The sequence below is a fragment of the Anopheles nili genome, chromosome X (genome assembly GCF_943737925.1).
Source record: "Anopheles nili chromosome X, idAnoNiliSN_F5_01, whole genome shotgun sequence".
Lineage (NCBI taxonomy): Eukaryota > Metazoa > Arthropoda > Insecta > Diptera > Culicidae > Anopheles > Anopheles nili.
In genome coordinates, this window is record NC_071293.1 from 10,040,243 (window position 1) to 10,059,274 (window position 19,032).

Sequence of the window (19,032 nt, forward strand, 5' to 3'; positions counted from 1 at the left end):
GCCCACGTACCTGGAAGCCGTTCTGCACTCAACCAAGGCGTGGATCATTCTACTTCTTCAAGCTACCGGAACATCGAGAACCGTCACCAAGCTGTGCGTGACTCGCCAGTTCGATCGAGGTGTCTGATATCATCAACCGTCTCCTCCACCTCCATACACGTGATTAACCGACCACTCTGTCTCCGCCACTAATGACGCTAGGTCACGCAAACGGTCCGAGAGTCCTTGGATGTGCGGGCAGGATCACGCACATCAGGGCAGCAGTTACGGTCCAGCCACCTGAGAACATGGATCAGCAAGCAACGAAACGCAACCAGGAGCAAGTGGTGGTCCCGAGCGGGGTTGGGCGGGTGCGGGCAAGGCGACGCCTCACCAGGACGATGAAGGCAATCCGGCAGGGGCGGACTCTGATGGCGACCGGGTCCCGCTCTCGGTCAGTGTTCGACACCCTACGGCTATTCCGGCGCAGCTTCATTTTCCAGACGAAGGAGTTCTTCGACAACTCGACGCTACACGGTGTACGGTACATCGCCGAAGAGGGCCGGCCATTCTTCGAGCGGTTCATGTGGTTCTGCTTCGTCGCATTTGGCTTCATCGCAGCGGTCGTGATCATCTTCAGCCTGTGGGAGAAGTTCCAGACGAACCCGACCATCACCGGGCTGGATACGGACTTCCACAACCAGCAGGTGATCTTCCCGACCGTGCTCGTCTGCCCAACGGCGCCGTATGATGAGGAGGCGGTGCAGCGGGAAGCCCATCAGCACCTGGCCGGGTATGAGCCAGGTGGTGAGGCGTTCGAGCCCTTCCTGAGGTTGCTGACGCAGCTGTCGTATGACAGCATCCGTGAGGTGGCGGCCATGTTGAGTGACATGCCTAGTACACCTGCGCTGCGGACGGCGAGCCTGCGTGAGCTGGTGTTCAAGGTGGCGGTGCGTTGTAACGACACATTCGCTGCCTGCCGGTACAAGGACGAGGACATCGAGTGCTGTGAGATGTTCAAACCGATGTACACCGAGCACGGGTTCTGCTATGCGTTTAACGCTCGCTACACCAACAACTGGCGCGTTGAGTAAGTAGCCCGCATTGGTGCCTGTTGTACTTTGCCTGCTACACCTGCTCACAACGCGCCGTCTCTCTTCATACCAGGATCCTCAACACCGAGGTGTACGTGCTGTTCGAGACGGACAAGAAGTGGGCGCTGACGTTCGAGCCACTGCGTGAAAGCAACATCTTCGTGCACTCGTACAACGAGATCTCCGGCTGGGACTTCCAACCGCAGGTGATGTGGGACGTCGACTCGAAGGTGGAGTTCCTCATCTCAATGAAGCAGACGTACACCACCGAGGACGCTCAGCAGCTCTCGATCGGGCAGCGGAAGTGCATCTTCCCGGAGGAGGAGAAGCTGCAGTACTACCAGGACGCGTACACCTTCTCCGGTTGCATGAAGGAGTGCCGCATCGCGAAGAGCCTCAAGTTCTGCAAGTGTGTCCCACCGTTCTACGCACCGGTACGTACGATCCCGACCTGTACCGCTGGTAGCTTTCAGTGTCTGAGCGAGTACACCGACAATATCACCAGCATCCATAGCTGCCAGGGTTGCGAGCTCGGTTGCCTCAACACGGTGTATGACATCGAGAAGTACTCCAAGATGTAAGTGAAGCCCTGCTGGTGATACTCTACGCTGCTGTGCGTACTCTACAGATCCTGTCCTCTTTTTTTTCCACACTCCCCCCCGCAGCATGAAGACGGAAGAGGAGCAACAGGAGGCGCAGGTCACGATCGAGTACCTAACCTGGCCGATAATTCGCTACAAGCGTGAGGTATTGTTCGGCTGGGTAGACCTGCTGGTGTCATTCGGTGGCATCGCCGGGCTGTTCCTGGGCTTCAGCTTGCTGTCAGGTGTCGAGATACTGTACTTCTTCACGATGCGCGCGTTCTGCATGCTGTACAAGAACCGAGACGAGCTGGAAGCGATCGAAAAGGAGCAGGTCATCAAGTCGATGAGCCGCCACGAGCTGGGCCTTAGACCGATCGCACCACCGCAGGTGACGCCACCCGACAAGCAGCAGGTGTTCGTGAAGCTGATCACGAGCGAGTACAAGGCGGCCCAGTACCGCAGTGGAGAGGTTCCAGCCTACGCCGGTGTGAACCGGAACCGGTTGAATCAGCTGCGGCACCAAGCGCAGAAGAAGCACGGCCTGTTTCAGCAGGGCCATGTCAGCTACGCGAGCCATACCAGGCACGCAGAGAAGAAGGCACTCCAGTATGGCGAGACAGGAGGCTACATCTACGACGGGTATTTGCCGTAGGTATGGTGATGGAAACGACACGTTTAATAATTCGTAGTATACTTTTTTTATTTCCACTGCATCGTACATGGCTACTTAAACAAATAAAAACACCTGATAAATAAACTGAAATCATAGCTTCTCGCTGAGTCTTCGTTTTGTGCCACTCACAGCATCGTGCTGCTGTTAAATTGTGTCGCACAACAGTGCCCGTAGCTGTGTGTTTCTTGATTGTACTTTTATATATGTATAAGTATATATATTTAATTTTTTTTGACAAATTTGGATTCAGTTTTGAGTTTTTGTTGTAGTTTTTTTTTTTCAAAAAAAAAAGACTCAGTCCCCTCACTGTACTTATGTTTCTTTTTCGCTTTTGCTCCTGAATGCTACACGTCACATACGACCGTTAATACTACCAAACATCTAGTTTGCGCCGTTCTTGTTGCGATCTTTTTCGTTTTGTTTTAAGATCCCTTGCCAACATTTTTAATGCTGAACGACCCTGGAATATATCTCACATGGAATCTGCACCCATCGGCAAAGCCCAACCGCGCCGTCATATGTTGTCGAAGTAAAAAGTGATAGAAAAAGTTTGCCTGGTGGCTTGTACCGACCACGCTGCAAATCCGTACTGCATCGCTTACACGCTAGGTGTGATAATTTGTGTTGTTAAATGTGGGTGTCGGGCTGCTACATGACAGTACATGATAAATTATCAAACTATACACATGGGCGACTGTTGCTAGTGCGCGCGGGAACGGCACCGGCCGTCCGGAGTCTGTCGTTTGTTGTATTACATGTTAAGGATTAGTTGTAGCTTAGCTAAATGACTCTGAGTTGGCGTCCGCGCCTGCCCACTCGATGCACACCAAACCCAAGGATGTGATTGAATACTACAAGATGATATAGCAAAACAAACTAACTAACAAAAAAAAACAAAATGAAACAATTCTACAAGGACACTACCGATTAGGAAAGCCCTTTTTAAATTCTCTGTTACACCACTCGTTGCCTGAGGTTGAACGCTGAACTTACTAACAATATGATAATCACACTCTCTGTTGTTGTTTGGCAGATTTAACCTGCAAGTATGCATAATTAAAAAAAAAACCTCACCACCAATGTGTTACATGCAATGTTAGGGGTTATTGGCGCGCACATTCGATCTCACATGTTAATAAAATTAGTATTTGGTTCATTCTTTATCAATGCCTACGTTCGTTAAGGAAAGGATACTAATTAGTCTCCAAAGTATCTTAATGTACGTTGTGTGTGTATCGTCCGCCCGGGCTCGCTGGCCGCTAGGAATACGATGAGAAAATGTTTCTCTTACTGATTCCGTCTTTACGACTTTACGAGAGAATCTTCCGTTTCACGGTTGCGATAGACCGGATAAGGAGGTGATAGTTCACAGAGGTATGTTTAAGAAAACGTACCCGCTGGGACTTAAAACCGATAAGTAATCTAGTAATCGCGGACGACATAGGCAGTATGCTATTGAGTACGACATTAACGTTAAAAAAACCGACTGCTGAGGATCGAATTAGTATTACAAGAAAGCCTAGCACAAAGTTAACTAGATGGTAGCCAGTTTGAGCGTTCAATGCTATCTTTTCTCGCTCTATTGTGAGCTGACTATCCTATCTAACTCGTCGCTTTTCTTCATCGCACTTTATATCCACGCCGGATACACGCAAGGACAGCGGCAGTAAGGAAACACACGCCTTACGATGACAATCAAGAAATCACGCATCCATTACGAACGTTATGCTTCAGGTGGTACGACGTAGTCGTCTTGCTTTTGAGATTCTTCGCTATCGAGGCTGAATTGTTCAGCACCGTGTTTAAGCACTGGGACGAGGTCAGCGCGTACGATCTCAGATACGACTTCACCGACGGTGGCAGCGGAAGGCTATCAATGGTATATACATTCGTTCGCCTGCAGATGCTTCGACAGCACAGTTCCTGCAACGATAGTACCTTGTTCGAACGCCAAATGCGTTCCATCCCGTTCCGATGCAGGGCCATGCGGGCGAGCTCGCAGAACGACTCGCGAATGTTAAAATCGCACAGCGGCGATATCTCGAAGCAGGCCATCTTGTTGCGAGACGCGTACAGTTCAGCCTGTTTGGCCGCCACCTGCCGTTTGAACGCCAAGTGCAGCCTGTTGCCGACCAGCACCTTCGGCACACCTGGGGCGTGCTCCTCCACCTCCTTAAGCCAGCGGTTGAGCCCGTCGAAGCTCCACTTGTTCGTGATGTCGTAGACAAGGATGATGCCCTGGGCGCCGCGAGAGTATGACCGGATGATGGTACAAAACCGGCCCTGCCCAGAAGTGTCCCAGATTTGCAGCTTCACCCGCTTGCCATCCAGCAGAATTGTGGTCGTTTTATGCGCCGCTAAAAGGGACAAGGTACGTATGGTTAGCTGCTTGCGTTTCAACGCACGTTCGAGCAAACTGATGCGATTGTGCAACGAACGACACTCGCAGAATACGTACTGCCACTGCCGCTGCAGAATGGGCTTTCCGTGGAGCCGTCATCCAGGCCGGAAAGTATTTCCTGTTTGCCCACGTCGCTGTCACCAACCAAGAGTACCTTCAGCAGATAATCATACTCCTTTGCCATAGTTCTGCGTTGATAGCGTTTACAGTTTAGCGCGCTTTTGCTTCCATCTGTGGGATAAAATAAAATCAAGCACGGATTAGATCGCCAAACGGTGTTGTTGTCGTGGTTGAGTCTCGAGGTGCGTTTTCCGTACCAAACACACAAATTTGTTCGCAAAAGCACCATCTTTCTTCACTAGCAGATCTAAGTCATGTTGGCTTGTTTTGACATCTAGCAGGCGGACAAACGGCGTGCGGATCTGTTTACCTTCGACTCGAATGTCATCCGCCCACGGCCAACCAGACCCCCACTATGACGAATTCAACACATTCCACGCACTTTCATTTACGAAGGCATTCATGTTTAATCAACAACAGGAATTCCATTCACAGACTTAGAACGAAACGCATGAATAGAGGGTGCTACTAGCATCTGGTGGTTGTAAATACATCGTTTCGCTTCAGTGTAACATAACATTCATCTCTATCGAAAAGATCCAACCGCGTCACAGCTTTCGCGACTACTTTCCTATGCTATGCATTCATATAATATACTACCACATATCTCGAACAAACATACCATAGATTATCCCGACTCCACTATAACGTATTGTTCAACTACTGCTGCTAGATCAGATGTACAAGGGGTTGGATATTCTTGAATCAGTCCGTTGATGCAATGAAAACACAGTGTAGCAGAAGCTGAGCATCGCGATTCTACATGAACAAAGAAAATTGAAAAGAAGTGATATTCTGTCACTGTTTGAGCTAAACTGTCAATAGTACTTTTCCATTTATCGAAATTTCTCGGAATCCTGTATAAAGAACTTGGTACATACCCGAATGTCGCTACATGTTATGAAAAGCTGTCAGACTTATTACGTCAAAATCCTGATCATGAATCATAATATGAAGAATAAAATATGTATAAACTGAGCAGATCAGTTATCTTTTTCCTGCCAGTGTACAGACAAAAATGTGAGATTAAACGAACATTCATAATTCATACTAATAAAGGGAACTGCCTCAGGCAATAAGACTCAGTCCACTAAGAAAAAGACTAAAATCTTAGCCAAATCTTTTTTTATAAAGTTCGCATTCAAGAGGCTTTTCAAAACATCAAACCAGTGTAACGAAAATTTAAATCAGTTGCACTCGGTAATTAAACGTTAGAAAGAATATCAATATGGCTTTGAATGGAAACCGATTCACTAATCTTCGCATACTGAGTATGTTATTAGCAACTGCATGCCAAGGTAAACAAAATCTCATTGAAGCTGTGAAATAAAATTGAAATATACAATGTTCAATGAAAAAAAGTAAAGGCTTTGTACACAACATGATTAACACCTTGAGTGCCACATCACCCAAAAAGTGGGTGATGTAAATTTTTACAAAACGCCATGTCACCCATTTTTGGGTTACGGCAAAAACGCATCATTTTAAAATGCAATTTTTGAATATTTAGAACAGCTATTATTCTCACTTATCGCATTTGTGACCGAATAAAAATACGAATGAATGCAAAGAAAACCAAAAATTCATCACAAACGTAGAACGTTAAGAATTAGAGCCAGTGCAACCGAGGCTCTGACGTATGAGCAAGAATCGCTTGAATCGTGGCATTTTGTGCACTTTCCTAAAAAAACGCTTGGCACGCAAGGTGTTAATATTATCTTTTCAGTACATGAAGAAATAGGCCATACTTAGACAAAAACATAACGTAAACGGCTCTCAAGCCAAATGGTTGTAGACTGTTGTATGCACAAGGTAACTATTCCGAGTCTTCAGGCCGAATGACAGAGCATCTTTCCAGAAAATATTGAAAAAGCAAAAGATCTAAACTAAAATATTGCTGTTATCGATTTATATTTCTATGGGAATAACACAGCAAAAAAATCTACAGAAATTCTGAGGAAAAACATACTGTCGAGCTTGTGGATTCTCCTTCCACGAACAAAGTTATTAGAACAATATATGTGGTTTTTTTCAAATGACAGCATCTACTTTTGGGTCTCTTTCTTTGGGCTACATTAATCGTGTGACATTTGCTGTCAACCATAAGAAAAAAAAGTTTGACAGCAAATTACCATCGTCGTTCTGGTGTAATAGGCTCGTAATTGAAGTTTCGTAGGTCCGCCATATTGACACTTGGTCGATGTGGATATCGTTTGAGTTCCGCTGTGGTTAGTAAGAAATAATTTTCTTAATTGGCAGCTGCTAATCGTGCTGTTGAATGATGAATCAGTTTAGTGTCGGTTATTTTGGCAGCCTATATTAACGGTGACGGGAATACAAGCTGTTGAGAGCAGATTCGCTACATAGTATCGAAAGGAGTACGAAGTGGGTAGGAAGAACGAAGCCGTGTAACATCTATAAAAAAGTCGTAAAGGCAGTGCAGAAAAACGCTCCATAGTTAAACGTAAGTGCGATTAGTACATTGAATAATATATTTTGCCCCCCAATTAACCTAAATGCAGTGCCATGAGCATGGAATGTGCAAAGTAAATGCTAGTTCGATATACTTGTTATGTTACAAAGGAATCTGCAAAAAGGGCATGGACGTAGATTGGCAACATCGCAGTCACGCAGTTCATTCGGAAGTGTGTGCGATGCATGTGTTTGTGTGAATGCTGAACGCGTGTGTGACAATGAATGTGTTAGTGAGCACATTTGACGCGATTACCATGCTATCTCTAAATCAAAAAATTATTATCTGTGGTGCTCGGTGTATTTTTTTACTTTCTGATCGATCGTGCTATATTAATTTGTTGCATTTGGAACGCAATCGACTTTCATTTTAGTTAGTTATCTAATTATGAGTCCCAGTTCGTCAGAACGACTATGTATGACGAATGCTTGTATGCAGTATGTAGGTAGGCGTACAAGTATTTTGCTTTGCCAGTAGTAGTGTTCGTATGGTACGAGAAAAAGGTAACGTTATTTTAATCCAAAAAAAATGAAGATATGCCCAGAAATATGGTAAACGCATTTTATTGGTTATAAAGCAAGCGTATAAGCAGTAATAAAAGTTGTATGTGAAACGTATATGTTTGATTAATGCACAACGCAGTCTTTGCATATTTTCCAGTTATTCAGAATGTGCTTGTTGTAATTGTACAATTTTAAGAAATTTTACTTCATGTTTAATGATACTTGTAATTATATATTTCATTTTGAAGTGCAGTCAATGATGATCATTACTTTTACTTTATCTATTCTTAGTGTCGATTTGTTATTAACACATGGTAGCATCTTTCCAAGAGAAACACCAATCAATCACTTGAAGTGTCGTAACTTCATTCTCGCACGGCAAGGCACAAGAGGATACAGCGTAGTTGGATCTTCTTAGCCTCTGATATATCAATCAACGGATTCAAACCACACAATCAAGAAGGCACCGACAAGGGATCCTTAAAACAATCTGAGTGGAGCTGTAGCCTAAAACAGCCAATAATTTGTCTCGAGAGCGATTTAGTACACACTGTAAAAATGAATGACTTCATCGTCGCGGGAAAGTACCGCATAATCCGTAAGATTGGCTCGGGCTCGTTCGGGGACATTTACCTTGGCATAAACATCACCAATGGTGAGGAAGTCGCCCTGAAGGTGGAGAGCATTTTGGCGCGTCATCCGCAGCTCACGTACGAGTACAAGCTGTACAAAGTGTTGACGGGTGGCGTTGGCATCCCGCACATTCGCTACTTCGGTCAGGAGCGCAGCTACCATGTGCTGGTGATGGATTTACTCGGACCATCGCTAGAGGATCTGTTCAACTTTTGCAGTCGCCATTTCACAATCAAAACCGTGCTGATGCTGGTTGACCAGATGATCGGTCGTCTTGAGTACTTACACATGAAGAACTTTATCCACCGTGACATAAAACCGGATAACTTTCTGATGGGCATCGGAAGGCACTGCAACAAGCTGTTTCTGATCGACTTCGGTCTGGCGAAGAAGTACCGCGACTTCCGCTCGCGCATCCATATCACTTACAGAGAGGACAAGAACCTGACCGGTACCGCGCGCTATGCCTCGATCAACGCCCATCTGGGCATTGAGCAGAGTCGCCGCGATGACATGGAATCCTTGGGTTACGTGATGATGTACTTCAATCGCGGCTCGCTGCCCTGGCAGGGATTGAAGGCAACCAACAAGAAGCAGAAGTACGAGAAAATATCTGAGAAGAAGATGTCCACACCGATCGAGGTGCTCTGTAAGGGCTTCCCGGCGGAATTCTCTATGTATCTCAACTACTGCCGCAGTTTGCGCTTCGAGGAAGGACCTGACTATATGTATCTGAGACAACTATTCAGGTGAGTAATGTGTTCATTATTGCTTTTCTTTCGACTGTCGAGCAAACGATAGCCACGATTAATTCCATTTCGAAAGTACAGGCTAACATGTAGAATATGTTTTTTTAGGCACTAAAATTTTAGATTTTACACAAGTGTACTCGATGTGATATTTTTTTTAATTTATTCATTTTATATTCTATTTACGTTTCAGAATCTTGTTCCGTACCCTCAATCACCAGTACGACTACACATTTGATTGGACAATAATGAAGCAGCGAGCAATGCAACAGGGCAGCAATAACCCGCCCGCTGTTACATCCGGAGAAAACAAACGAGAGGAGCGACGTGATAAAGATAAGCTTTCCAGCGATACGGATGAATAGGAGCAGTGAATTGAACAAGGACTTGCATCATTTTATGTGGAGAATGTATAGAACGGCTTGTGGTATATTTCTAACGCAAAAGACGTAAAGTGGTGGATGATAAAACAGCGTATAGTAACAGAAAATTTAGAATGTACTGGACAAGCTCGTTAGATAAGATGTCGCATACTACAACTAGAATAAGAATAAAAAGTTACTTCTCTCGGTACGTAACATCCTTCGATAAAAATGTGAGGTAATACGAAACATGATGGTAGGGAAATGTAAACGGGACGTTCATGTGGGCTCTACCGGCTGAAGATCACGGCGTTAAAGGTTCAGTCGACCATCTAAGTTGATCACACTTAGCAGGAAACAACAGGCGTAAAAGTTAGCAGATTTGCAGTAATATCGGATGGTCGGACAGCATCGAACATAGTTTCACGCGCATTACGAGCAATAGCGTATGCATAGCGGCATGAGCTAAACTGGTGAAATTATTTATAACTGGATAGAATGAGACGCCTCAGACATTATACACAGATCATCAATAGCTACCAGCTACGATCTACAACTACTAATTTTGGCATTCATGATAGCAGACGGTGAACTGGCTAACGATGGTTGCAAAAAAAGTCTATACTGAGAAGAGATTGAACGGATCATTATCCTCTTCGAAGTAGTCTCGTTCGAATTTTTTTTTGTTAATAGAAATAAGTTCAAAACAGTTGTGCGGCTATTTTCATGACGATACAGATTGTCAATAACGTGCGTACAGCACAACGCAATGATATTCAACAATTCAGAAACCAAATAACCAACCCATCAAGTCATGTTAGGCAACCCACTTTGGGTAAATTAATACATTATGTAATCTTTACTCGGACTCCGTATCGTACTTGATAGAGAGTTGTACTACAATCAAAGGCGGTGTGGGTTCTAACTCCGCTGTCCGTGCAATGATTCTGGACCCTATTAATTTTTTAATCCAAAAACAGATCTATGCATCAAAAACAGATCTAGGCAACTCACTTTGTTTAAATTAATGCATTATGTAATCTTTATTAGGACTCCGTATCATGCTTGGTGGAGAGTTGCACTATAATCAAAGGCGGTGTGGGTTCTAACCCCGCTGTCCGTGCAATAATTCTGGACCCTGTTAATTTTTTAATCCAAAAACAGATCTATGCATCAAAAACAGATCTAGGCAACCCACTTTGTGTAAATTAATGCATTATGTAATCTTTATTAGGACTCCGTATCGTGCTTGGTGGAGAGTTGCACTATAATCAAAGGCGGTGTGGGTTCTAACCCCGCTGTCCGTGCAATAATTCTGGACCCTATTAATTTTTTAATCCAAAAACAGATCTATGCATCAAAAACAGATCTAGGCAACCCACTTTGTGTAAATTAATGCATTATGTAATCTTTATTAGGACTCCGTATCGTGCTTGGTGGAGAGTTGCACTATAATCAAAAGCGGTGTGGGTTCTAACACCGCTGTCCTTTCAATAATTCTGGACCCCATAAATTTTTTAATCCAAAAACAGAAAACAAAGACAGATGCATGTCTTCGAACAAAGAAGGCTAGTCCAATCGATTGTCGAATCCAAATTTTTTTTATGTATCTAAATGGTTATTACGTTTGCAGTTTAAGAGACCATCCAGGAAACGAGAATTGTGCTTTGTATGCTGGTTACTGAAGGAAAATAATTAAAAACTTTGTAACTTTTTGATTATTTTCCATTGTGTTTCATTTTTGCATCCACAGTTGGCCAGTTTTGCCTTGCCGGTAACGATTTATTCTGCTTTTGTTTGAATAATGGGTGATTTTTAAACATCTCTTTCACTGGTTTAATAATTTTAAGATAGCCGGATAGTCAGCCCTTCATAAGGTCCGCAGTTAGTCTGCTAATTTAAATATAACTGTGTAGGTTTTCTTATCAAACTAAATAACACGGAGACTATGTTTATGTGGCATTTGCGTCCAGATATCGAAAATGCGTCGTAATCAACGTAATCGAGAATGAGTTAAGTTTCGGTTCTTGTGTTCATCATCTTCACAATCTCTGGATTGTGAGACCGACACATTTTTCTTTTTCTAGGGATCTCAATTTCTCTACGCTATGATTATTTTTCGCAGTTTACACGCGTACATTTAGTGAAAGCAGAGAAATAAAATAGGACTGCTGTTTCACACAGACGCTACAATTGCAGCCAAACGTAGTTTATTTAACTTTCACGTGCCCGAATGTTCTGCGCAGCAAAAACTAAAATATCTTGGAGGAGAAACAAAAAAAAATCATAATCAGAAAAATATGTTTTATATCTAAAAAAGCATGGTGAAGCACGTTTCAAAAGCATGATTTCTTAAGTTTTTACGTTCGGAAGAATTACTTGGACTGCAGGTGTGAGACAGCACTAACAATGAGCACAATCGCATATGCCCGATATGAAAAATAGTATTAAATCGGACCAAATTAATTCGTTTAGTTCGCAGCTGGGACCTGAATGCTTCTTGTCAGGCGCATCAACTGCTTTGTGATTCAAGCCTGGCGAAGAAGAAACCACGTCCTTTCCCGATCAGGCGGTCGTCCTTGCGTCTTAGCTTCGGCCCTAAAAGAATGCTCCTTTATGAATCAGAACGCCCGACATGGCCAGCCCACCGCCGCCACCTGACGAGTTTTGTGTGTGCGGTCATCCTAGTAGCTCCTTGGATGTGTTTAATCAAGCCCACAGGGCCCAAAAACTTGTTAAGAATTGTACCTCCGAGGCGCATGGAAGCACTGGATCTAGGTACATTCTCCAGAGCTTGAGCTTTCATAGTCTTGACCAGTTTGCTGAATAGAACGTCAAGCTTTTCATAAAACACATCAGTAGCCAACCGGAATATGTGAGCGTTTCAGAACTAATGTCACACTTATGAAGATCGACGTTTACTTTGTCTAAGAAGCGACGATTTAAAACTCCATGCGTTCTAAACTTTGCATTAGCGAACGGAAATAACTACGATTGTTTACTTTGCACATTGTGTTGCTGCAATCTGCAATACCTACTGCGAACGAAGTTTGTACACCGGAAATGGTAGCAAAACCACCCACGGGCTCACTCCAGCCGTCCTAAAGTACAGCGTAATCACACGAACAGTATGTACGTTGCTTTTGAAGGGACCCTAAAAAGCGTGTTATCACAAGTGTCGTGATTGTTTGCAGAAGTTGCGTAACTAATCTAGATGAAATACAGAAGGAAAGGAATATATAAGCGCGAGGAGAAGGCAAAGAGAAAACTATCGAGCCAGATTACTAGACAAAAAGCTCTCGGTGTGACCTCAAGAAGGAAAGATGAATTTAGGGACATTTTGTACTCCCTCGGGCGTGCAAGGCACTAGTGAAGTAACAATTAAGTATCGACTGTGGAAAGCATAATGAATATTACTAATATGTAGTTATATATTTTACGATGAATAACGAATGACTACGATGCTTAAAATGAATACAAATACAAGATACACCAAGCTGAACGTAAAACCTACATCCCGGAGAACCGTCATCGCGCGCGCTAAATTTTGGGCGCAGAGCATGCAGCAAAGTAATTTTCACACATTCAGTCGTGTGTACGTGCGTGTTTTGGTGTGCATAGGTATGAATGAGTGTGTGCGCGCGAGTGTGTGTTTTTGTGTGCGTTTGAGTGTGTGCATGAGAGTATATCACGTACGCAACAATTAGTAACAGTTCAGCGTAAATAGAAATTCCGAACAGATTAGAATAAATCAATGAAGCATTAACCACTATGAACGTCGACTTGTATGTTAAAGATGCCAGGAGTCACAAATCCTAGGTATTACATCCGATACCGTTTGCTTCAGTATGATACCTAGTGGCAACACTCTGCGTTTTTTTTCCTTTAGTCAACGAAAATTCATTGTTCTTCAGTATGCGTTAAAAAATTATAGCATTCGAGCGCAGCTTAAACAGTTGCTGCACTATTGCCTATTATTTCTAAGCAAATACTCCGGGATCGATTATGGTTTTTATCAATTTATAGTTTGTTTTGCCTTCTTTGTATTCACAACTTAGATGCAGTTTCACGAATGTTTTAAAAAATGAGAAAAATTTAACCATAGAAATGTCAGCAATATATTGTTAAATAAACCTTTTCGCTCTTTTTTATCGTTCCCGCTCTGCATGTTTGTTTTTCTTTAATTCAATCTCCTTCATCCTTATTTTTGAACTAATTTGCTGTAAATTTATAATTGCAGTATGATATCGCTCGATAAATCAATCGATACTAACAATTGCAATCACTTGGTTCAATAAAATTTACAGAAACTACCGAACAATGTTTTTACCTCTGAAAAAATTATACACGCTTGCACTCAAATTATCGTCTGTTAGCATACTACATGTTCATCAAATAAATTACAACTTCACGTAAATAGATTTACGCAAAACATATGTAAGTTTAGCATACGCAGCATGTTATATCCATGTACAAGAGAAGTATCATTACCAGTTCAGTTATGAATCGCCGATTTATACAAAAATATACGATTACCAAAAAAAATAGCACATGCCTACTTTGTACGTCCTAATAGTATTTCTTAACAAAGGTGTTTCCAAGATCGTTGGTATTTCGAGAATGCATCAAACACATGTTATTATTTCATTATTTCTAGCTATTGATTATATTGTGAGGATTAATATTCAGCTACATTATGAGAATTCAATTTTATTGAGCTGATACGTTCTGTAGTTATAGATACGTGCTTTTGATTTGAATTATAACTGAGCTTCGTGAGTACATTTTATTTGAGGCTGTATCCGTAAAATCTAAATAACTTATATGGATTATGATTACAGCTGAATTAATTTAAATTATTAAAATATAATATATAATAATAATATATATATATATAATATATATATAATATATAATAATATATATAGAACTATCGTGAAGTGACGAATCACAATAATTCAAATATATTTTTGTATTTTAGGCAAAATGACTAATAACCGAATTGTCAAAAACATGATAGAGGCTGTAGCTATCGACGATATATATTATTAAGAAATATTCGATTAATAAGTTTTAACACAACTTTATTTATTTTTGTTTTAAAAATCTGCATAAGCCTTCATATGATAGCTATGAATGAGCGCGTGGAGTATAGCGTGTTCGAACACTACTGACTACTTAGTCTTAAAACCAATAAACATTGGCATGATTTCTCTTTATTTTTCAATAATATCAACGTTTCAGTCCACGGCCAAATCATGGTTTAAGTATGATATCTGCTATCAGTTTTAAAGTTGGCTTACAAGCTATACTAACTTGAGCTCTATAACGAACCTACGTTATGTTAAAATATATATCAACGAAATGAGTTTAACAAAAATTGCGTATTTCCTGATGAATATTTCTAAAATTACTGTTGATTCAAATTTATGGTGAAGGTGCACACAAAACTATATACGGAGTGGATCTATCATGGGCAGGTATTAAAATTAATATTTCTACGTTCTTATGAATAAGGTACATCAAAAATACTTTCTAGTACTCTAGCAAAATAATAAAAATTTAGTTTAATTCGCCTTGTAAAATATTTCTCCATGTTATTCAAATTTAAGTTGATCTATATTGGTTTAACGGTCTAGAATTATTTGTTTATGTTTTTTTGAATTGGAAATAGTTTGACATTTCGATATGACATTAGTGACACAATGTGAGGAAGCTTCTCTTCTGGGTAGCCTTGCATTGCTTAGTCGTTTGTTCCGTCGTTAACTGCGTGAGCGTTACAAAGGAATAGAGATTCAAAGAATTTGATTTTCATCTAGTAAAATTTGCACAATTGCTGCTCGACCAGCTTTTCTATACACTAATCTATGTAGACGAGATCAACATTTGCTTCTATAGGGATTTTTGGTTACTGTGTTTTTCTTCGTAATTCGCCATCATGGAGTACTACGCCATATATATACCCGACAATACTTCGAATTTCTGTTAGTTTAGAATTGACAGGTTATGGTTAAATTTGTGCATTGTTAAATGTTGAATATTGAAATCCTACTTTCAGCAATAAAAAGCTTCTACAATGACAAAGCAGAGGCATTATCCGCTTTGAAGCTGCATAAAGAAGCTCGTATGAAAGCGTTTTCTTCGAGCGAAGAGGCAATATCATTTTTTCTCCATGGACCGTCCGAGCCTGCTGTTCCAGGTAACCGATATTCTATTGTGTTTGACAAATTTTCAGTTTTCGAATGTATTAAGGTTATATTTCTCTTTTTTACGCAGGTGCCGCTGCCAGTGTAGTTCAATCCCCCAAAAGCAAAGCTATAAAATCGCTGTTTGTTGCTCCCACTAGCCAAAAGCTAGTAGCGTTTCGCAAACTAATTGAAGCAAACGATGTGGCTCAAGTACGATACATAATTAATACCAATCCCAGGTATCTGATAAGCTCAGGAGACACACCCACAATTATGAAAGAGGGACCACGGTACAATGCATTACACATAACTGCCATTCATGGCCGCAGTGAAATTTGTCGTCTGATTTTACAAACCATCGAAAATGCAGCATACATTGAAATGCTGCACGGTCAACAAACGCCTTCTACCACGGAAGTAAGTGCCATAATGCTCGATTTGTACCTCAACACTCCAGATAAATGCCGTAACGAAACACCGCTTCATTTTGCGGCCAAACATGGTTGGACTGATGTTGTGAAGGAGTTGATTGCATACCCGCAGTGTCAAATAAATCCAAATTCAGATGGTTTATATCCAAAGGATATTGTGTGTAGCCGTGCAAAGCCTGCCAATAATACGCCCGAGGTGTGTGAAGCTATTTGCGCACTCTTAAAGGATAACTATTTTGTACCGGTGATACGTACTCAGGACAATGTGTATCCACCGGCCATCGGTAAACCGTTTTCACCAACGTATCTTCCGAGTTTGGATGTTCTTGCGAACAAATTGAGTCCGCTCCGCGAAATAAAAGCGTATGCTGGGCCGATGGATCGGGAAAAAGCCGATCAATTTTGCAAACGCTGGAAAACACCTCCGAGATTGTTGGTGATGGAGTCAAATGCCCAAAGCAAAGGTAGATCAACAACGCCACCGGGCGTAAGATGTAGCTCAACGCCTATCAAGGCCAAACCTCGTCAACTTTTCGCGAATAATTCTTTCGAGATGAAGCTGGATTCTGAAATGAATGCAAACATGACTGAAAAGCTTAACAACAATGATTACAAATCCGAGAACAGCATCCCAGTTGATACTAATGAAAACATGGACGTCAACGGCAACGATCTTTATCAATTAAAGGATAAGTCGTTCGCTAGGGATACGGCCACCCCTCATCGTCTTTTTCATACTTATCGCAAGCTGCTGAACGATAGTTTCGATTCTGAGAGCTCATTCTGTGACGGAAATGATGATGCCAATTTCAGCTATGTTTGCGAAGAGTCCCGAACGCTACATGACAAGATTCAGGATTCGCAAAGCTTTAAGGAGCGCTCCATTCGGCTGAATGATCTCGAAAAAGGCCTTGAAACGGTTGGACGTACATTAGCCTTGAAGGAAAACGTCGGCTGGAAGGAATATTGGAACTTTTTGGGTAAATTTTGCAACCTGGCGGACGATGCTGGCCTAGACATGCTGGACAAATTTTTAGCTCAAAAGAGGATGCAAGATAAGAACGTTTCTGCAGCTGCCTTCGTGTCACCATCGATATTCACCAAAGATGCAGGAAGTTCACATGAGCAATCGTTTAATGAGAACTTGAATAAGATTTGTGAATCGACTGAAAAACTGACTTTACAAGACACACCAAGCCATATCACAAAAAAGGCCTTTGGGAATGACGCCGCCAAAGGAGTGCAAGGTATTAATCAACGGATGCCACTTGCTAATGTATATAGCTGCGTTCTAAATTCTTTGCAAATTTTCGGGACACGATTTGCGAAGAATTTATTTAAATCAATCAGTCCTGCACTCAAGAGTGATAGCAACCTTCCTATACATGATGTAATTCACGATGATGAAACGTACCTGGAATTGATCCGTAAACTTGAGAAGCTACTCGAAAACTATCAAAACGATTCCGCATTTCAAAAGATCGATTTTTCGAAGGCCCATTCGATGTTCGCGTACTTGATCGTAGTGAACATTCCATACGGAACCGACAAAGAAAAGCAGGAAGCGAACTTGATTTTTCAAGGAATAAAAAAGCTGCTGTCATTGGAGCAAACCAACGAACAATATTCCCGAATGTCGAAGACCTGGCGGTGTGTGGCAAGCTTTGTGTCCCACTACTTCGATAACATTGAGCAGATGAAGCCATGTGATTTTGAAAACCAAACAGAGCAAAGCTTCCGAAGTATGTGGAATGATGATTGTAGAATTATTGCCTGTGTCTGCCGCATCGATGCAGTCTCGCATTCCGGTCGGGGAATCCTGGAGAGGATGAGCAAGCGGCGCGAGAAGCGTGCAAATAGGTTACTATCAGAGCCATCTGAAGCGATTGCTGATTTTGTAACATATCGGAATCCAGCACAATCATCAGAGCTTGCAAATAGAAGATATGTCTCCAGTGACGACGACGAGCTATACTACAGTTGCGACTCGGAGGGCGAGGAGCAGGAGAACGAGACATTTTTCACACCTCCTTCCAGCCCCAAGCCGCTTCCGAGACGCTTCATAAATACGAATGCTATTACTGGAAATCGACTCGGGGGCGAGGAGCAAGAGAGCGATGTACCTGGTGTCATCACACCTCCCTACACTTGCGAGCCTCTGAGACGCTTCAAATTTCCGAATAATGCCACTCCTAGAAATAGAAATGCACAGCCAGCGTCTGCGTCCAATTTGGTAGCTAAGACGGTCAGCGATGAGTCGGTAGATGCGCCAATGAAAACGATTGCGACCCGTGACGAAGGCTATACGATTTTTATCTCCGGAACAAAGCCCTCGAAAGAAGATTTTGACGTATTCATGGTGCTGAAAGACCTCGAAATTGATCAACACTCGTATCCTCATATTTTCGATTGGAAGAATGAGATGAAAAAATATTGATGATTTGATTTGAAGTTAAATTGCGTTCAATTTGAGCATTTTGTTCTGTGAAGCACAGGAACAACGGAGTTGCTGAAACAGCTGCAGGCTCAATTCGAAACATGAAATAGGTTACTACATTACTGTACATTCGTAAATTGTATCCTAAGATGTAAAAGTGCGAACTAATGACGAGACGAAGAGCATAAATAAATATGTAGAAATATTCCGTATGTGGCGCGGGCTCCGTATGCGGATTGAGCGAATTTAAAAATAGATCAAACTGCCGCCGATAGGAGTTGATTCGATATATTGTCCGTCGAAATCCGAGCAGATATTCGTCGAATGTAAATTAATAAGCATAACATTTGTACATTTTTTCGTATATATATATTTTTTACAGTTTGTCATGTTTGTAAAATAATT

The 19,032-nt window shown here is 42.1% G+C and overlaps 4 protein-coding genes across 4 annotated transcripts; 3 read left to right on the forward strand and 1 right to left on the reverse strand.

Moving 5' to 3' along the window:
- Window positions 1-287: 287 nt before the first annotated feature.
- On the forward strand, window positions 288-2,309 carry LOC128728937 (sodium channel protein Nach). The gene is made up of 3 exons (XM_053822588.1): window positions 288-1,069; window positions 1,147-1,650; window positions 1,739-2,309. The coding sequence occupies exons 1-3, from the start codon at window positions 288-290 to the stop codon at window positions 2,307-2,309; spliced, it is 1,857 nt and encodes a 618-aa protein (XP_053678563.1).
- Window positions 2,310-3,717: 1,408 nt separating this feature from the next.
- Window positions 3,718-5,506, reverse strand: LOC128729343 (ras-related protein Rab-40C). The gene is made up of 3 exons (XM_053823020.1): window positions 5,474-5,506; window positions 4,789-4,962; window positions 3,718-4,687 (listed from the first exon to the last, which is right to left on the reverse strand). Exons 2-3 carry the CDS (start codon window positions 4,913-4,915, stop codon window positions 4,026-4,028), a joined length of 789 nt encoding a protein of 262 aa, XP_053678995.1. The 5' UTR covers window positions 4,916-4,962; window positions 5,474-5,506; the 3' UTR covers window positions 3,718-4,025.
- Window positions 5,507-8,367: 2,861 nt separating this feature from the next.
- On the forward strand, window positions 8,368-10,474 carry LOC128729202 (casein kinase I-like). The gene is made up of 2 exons (XM_053822859.1): window positions 8,368-9,209; window positions 9,403-10,474. Exons 1-2 carry the CDS (start codon window positions 8,386-8,388, stop codon window positions 9,572-9,574), a joined length of 996 nt encoding a protein of 331 aa, XP_053678834.1. The 5' UTR covers window positions 8,368-8,385; the 3' UTR covers window positions 9,575-10,474.
- A 5,035-nt stretch (window positions 10,475-15,509) lies between these two features.
- LOC128728938 (ankyrin repeat and LEM domain-containing protein 2 homolog) lies at window positions 15,510-18,963 on the forward strand. The gene is made up of 3 exons (XM_053822589.1): window positions 15,510-15,555; window positions 15,630-15,770; window positions 15,848-18,963. Exons 1-3 carry the CDS (start codon window positions 15,510-15,512, stop codon window positions 18,625-18,627), a joined length of 2,967 nt encoding a protein of 988 aa, XP_053678564.1. The 3' UTR covers window positions 18,628-18,963.
- The last annotated feature ends 69 nt before the right edge of the window (window positions 18,964-19,032 follow it).